Below are 4,064 nucleotides of genomic sequence, written 5' to 3' on the forward strand. Positions count from 1 at the left end.
CTGTCACTTTATAAAGAACTGGTTAGGCCACACTCAGAGTTTAGTGTTCAGTTTGGATCAGTGGAGTCCTAAAATATTAGACACTGGAAGATATAGAGTCTTTAAATGTGTAAAGACTGTTGGACTACAGGCCTAGACAGAGTCTAACTTTGCATGCTTTCTTCCTGTTTATAGTCACAGAGAGTTCAGAATCATCCCAGTGCACTTCGGGTGAAAGTGTGAGTGGTTTTAGTTGCTCTGTCCATCCTGGATTGTCCCAGCTCTCTACAGAGACATTCTTGAATGAAGGTGCTTCAAATCCTGGCTCTAAACCTCCTTCCCAGTGCACATCTCCTGCTCTCCCTGAGAAGAATCCTAGATCAAAACATACCAACCAGTATGTCACAGCGGTAAGTATTTCACCTTTTAGCTCACAAGTCGTACAAAAAGCCTTCACTGATTTCACTTATAATGATTACCAATCATTTTACCAACATGGCAATACTGAACTAAGCTGTTTTCTAAGACCCTGATTGTAGGGACTTGATCTGAGCATACTTCACATTGAACTCAGTAAGACGCTTACAGCCAATTCTGCTGTCAGTTACACCCATGCAGCCTATTGACTTCCTTTTGGTTGCATAATTGCAGTGGTGACTCCAGTGGACTTGTATGGGTGTGAATGAGAGCAGGGTTTGGCCCTCAGTGTTGTATGTTTAAATATAGGCATTTTTGACACCACTTTATAGCTGATGGATTTTAGAGTCTCTATTTTAGAAACAATTTATGTTCACAGGGGAAATCCATGTTTTTTCTTTTAACCTTTTGGTACAGTAAAAAGAGCTGGTAGTCTGAGCCTGTTCCCTGTCAGGCAAAGACCCACATCACAGGGCTACAGTGCACCAGCTGCTTCTCACTCACACACTGAGTCAGTTATATGCAGGCTCTGCACTCCTCCCGGAAACTGTAATACCATGAAGTCTGGAGCCAACACCCATTTGAGAGTTGCAGGTGCTCTTCAAGTTAACCTCTGTAGACAAATAAAGTATAGAGCTTCCTACTGGTCAGCACTGCTGACAATATATTTGTTACAGTAGAGGACAAAGGCTAGAGGATGCTGCCCAACAGGATGTACAGTCAGCAGAGTATCTCCAAGGTCCTAAATGTCACTTGATTACATGTCGAATTGAACAAAATTAGAGTTAGATCACAATGAATACTGGTAATAAATGTTGCCACAAGCAACAGTGATTTAAGGGCGAGGTTCACAAAGTGTATAACTTGTAAAGCTGAAGCAATTAGGAAGTAAAGTGCAGGGTGCTACTGAAGTTAGAATTAGTCAGAGCCATCCCCTTTTTAAGGCGCACGTCCCTTTTGCTTGAATACACAATAGTGTACTGTGTGATTTTATTTAATCTATAATGAAAATCCCTGTTTACTCAAGGACATTAATGACAACATGATCCCTTCTTGGATCCATGCGGGGCTGGTCCCATAGACAAATATCCAGGGGACCGTCCAGATTTCAATGGGGATAAATCAAATATATGATGTGTTAAGGATTTGATTAGCACAGGTGCAAATACGTACCTACTTTGCTTGTGCAAAGTTGGATTGGATGCTGGTGTACAAATTGGGATTTGTGTGTGTACATGGCTAGATGGTAATCTGTCTAGCCTGCAAGTACATAAATGGGAATGTATCAATATCTAACCATAGTGAACACACAAAATAACACATTTCTGTGTGCACAAATGCACAACTAGGTAAGATCTGAAAAATTGGCCCTAAACCACCTCAGGAAGTGAACAAACTAAAACAAACTCTGACTGATTCCAAGTATTATATTGTTCTATCCAGAAACAGGAAGTCACAGAACATAGGCCAAATTCTCCTACCAACAGAACACCCTGCCAAAATGTAGACAGTATAACACAGCTGTTTTCTGGCTGGTAAGCAGAGGAATCCATGAGTTATTGGATCCCCTGGATGTGTTAAAGGAACATCCACAGACTGGTCTTTCACCTACCTAGAGCTGAAGAGAGCTAGATCTTCCCTGATCCAGGATTAAATCAAGGCCTCCTGACCAATATGGATCAGAATGGGGGTCCTATCTATCTTCCCTTGACTCCAGGCACCAGCCGAGGCAGGCATCAAACTTCTCCTCTGCCAAACCAGCCAGGGAGAAGTAAATCAAGAACATGGTGCTGACTTATTCCAGCTGTAGATGGAATACATTAAGAACAAATAGTGTCCGTGGTTCTGCTGCATTTTGGAGGCAGTGTAGGTGAGCTTGCCTGTAAGTTCAATGTTCAGCATACACTTCCCTAAACCTCCTCCATTTTTTGGCTTACACCTCACTCCAGATGCATGGCATTTGTACTGTCCTTTCTGCCGTGGTTAAATAGAGAACATCTCCAACAGTCCACAGATCAGGAGTTAGGCTCCCTTTAGGCACCCATTGCACTCCTTTTTTTAACATGAGTATGGGTGAACATAAGTGCTGATCCAGCAAAGCACTTAAGCATGTGAATAATCCCACTGATGTGAAAGGCACTATTTACATGTTTAAATTTAAGCATATGCTTAAGTGCTTTGTTGGGCTGCGGATTTACTGAAGATTTTGGAGCACTTGGCTCTAAATTGCTAATGAAACCCCTTTGATCTTTCACAGCCTTATTTCTTACTGTTTAACCTTGTATATTGATTAATCTACGGGAGGATGAAAGTGTAAGACACGTCTTCTGTGGCCTCTGTGGTGACACTCTGACCTCTGCGTTGCTGTGTGAGACTCATGTTGGTTCCCTTGCTCCCCAGACTGAGAGCACTGCAGGCACAGCTTGCTCACCCCATGTGGTGGAAGGAAAAGCTTTGTGTCACTCAGTAGCAACTCTTCGGTCTCTCTAAAGAGAAGCGTAGACTGGTTCTGAGTACGCCCATTCTCTTTAGGCACCGTGAGGTGGCTGCAGCACAAACTTTTGATTGTGAGAGGCATACAATTGAGGAAATGGGCTCTGATAGGGACGTGCAACAGATAAAACCATCATGGAGGAGAACTGTGGATTTTATGGTTTGCACAGAAAAGTAATTTGGATGCCTATTTAGAGAATACATAGAAAAGTAACTACTCTGAAAATAGATGGGTCCTGATCCTGAGTTTATCACAGAAAGAAAATTCCCATTGGTTTGAAGATTGAGTGTCAGATTAGGCCTATGGATTTCAAATATGCAGTGTAAGGGTAGCCATGTCAGTCCCAGGACATTAGAGAGACATGGTGGGTAGGGTGGCCAGGTGCTCAGTTTTCAACCGGAAAGTCCAGTCAAAAAGGGCACCTAACAGTGTCCGGTCAGATCTACTGACTGGACACCCGAAGGCGGGTTACTGCAGGTGGAGGAGACGGGGAGGTGCTGGGTCATCACCCGTGCTAGCCATACTCAGCCAGGGCTACCTCCTACCTGTGTTGGGCGGCTGCAGCTCTGCAGGTGATTCCCTCCTGACCCGGGCAGGGGGCGCAAGGGGAAAAGCAGCGAGTGATGGGGGAGGAAGGGGAAAAAGGTGTGGAGAGGGTGGCGTCTTGGAGGAAGAGGTGGGGCAGGGGTGGGGCTTCGGGCGGAAGAAGTGGGGCAGGGGTGGGGCCTCAGGGGGAAGAGGCAGGGCAGGGGAGGTTCTGGCACTCCTCCTGGAGCGTCCATTACCAAGTTGGCAACCCTAATGGTGAGTGTGGTGATATTTTTTTATTGAACCAACTTCTGTTGGTGAGAGAGACAAGCTTTCGAGCCATACAGAGCTCTATGGATTTCAAGAGCAGTTTAAGGGACATATCAACAAATAACTTTAAGATATCATTTTCTTAGAAACCAAAATCTAAAAATGTGCTAAATGTGATTTGGGGACATTATCATGAACGATTTCCTGCTGCATGTATAAAATCAGGAAGATGATTAATCAAGATAATGGTGCATCTTATATTTTTATGGTATGAAGCAAAACATATTCATGATATCCAGCATTTTCATCATCAGTTTCTTATGATTAAGCAGAGGTAATGTTTAGAAATGTTTAAGGACGCATTTTTGAACTATCC

The 4,064-nt window shown here is 43.7% G+C and overlaps 1 protein-coding gene across 6 annotated transcripts in view; it reads left to right on the forward strand.

Moving 5' to 3' along the window:
- PLEKHG4B (pleckstrin homology and RhoGEF domain containing G4B) overlaps positions 1–4,064 on the forward strand; it is a 196,888-nt gene that overhangs the window by 178,374 nt on the left and 14,450 nt on the right. For all 6 annotated transcript variants that reach the window (XM_043540377.1, XM_043540381.1, XM_043540382.1 and 3 more), the window contains one exon: positions 175–389. In XM_043540377.1, the coding sequence (XP_043396312.1) occupies positions 175–389 (215 nt within the window). The remainder of the gene's footprint in view (positions 1–174; positions 390–4,064) is intronic.

This window comes from Chelonia mydas, chromosome 2, assembly GCF_015237465.2.
Source record: "Chelonia mydas isolate rCheMyd1 chromosome 2, rCheMyd1.pri.v2, whole genome shotgun sequence".
NCBI lineage: Eukaryota > Metazoa > Chordata > Testudines > Cheloniidae > Chelonia > Chelonia mydas.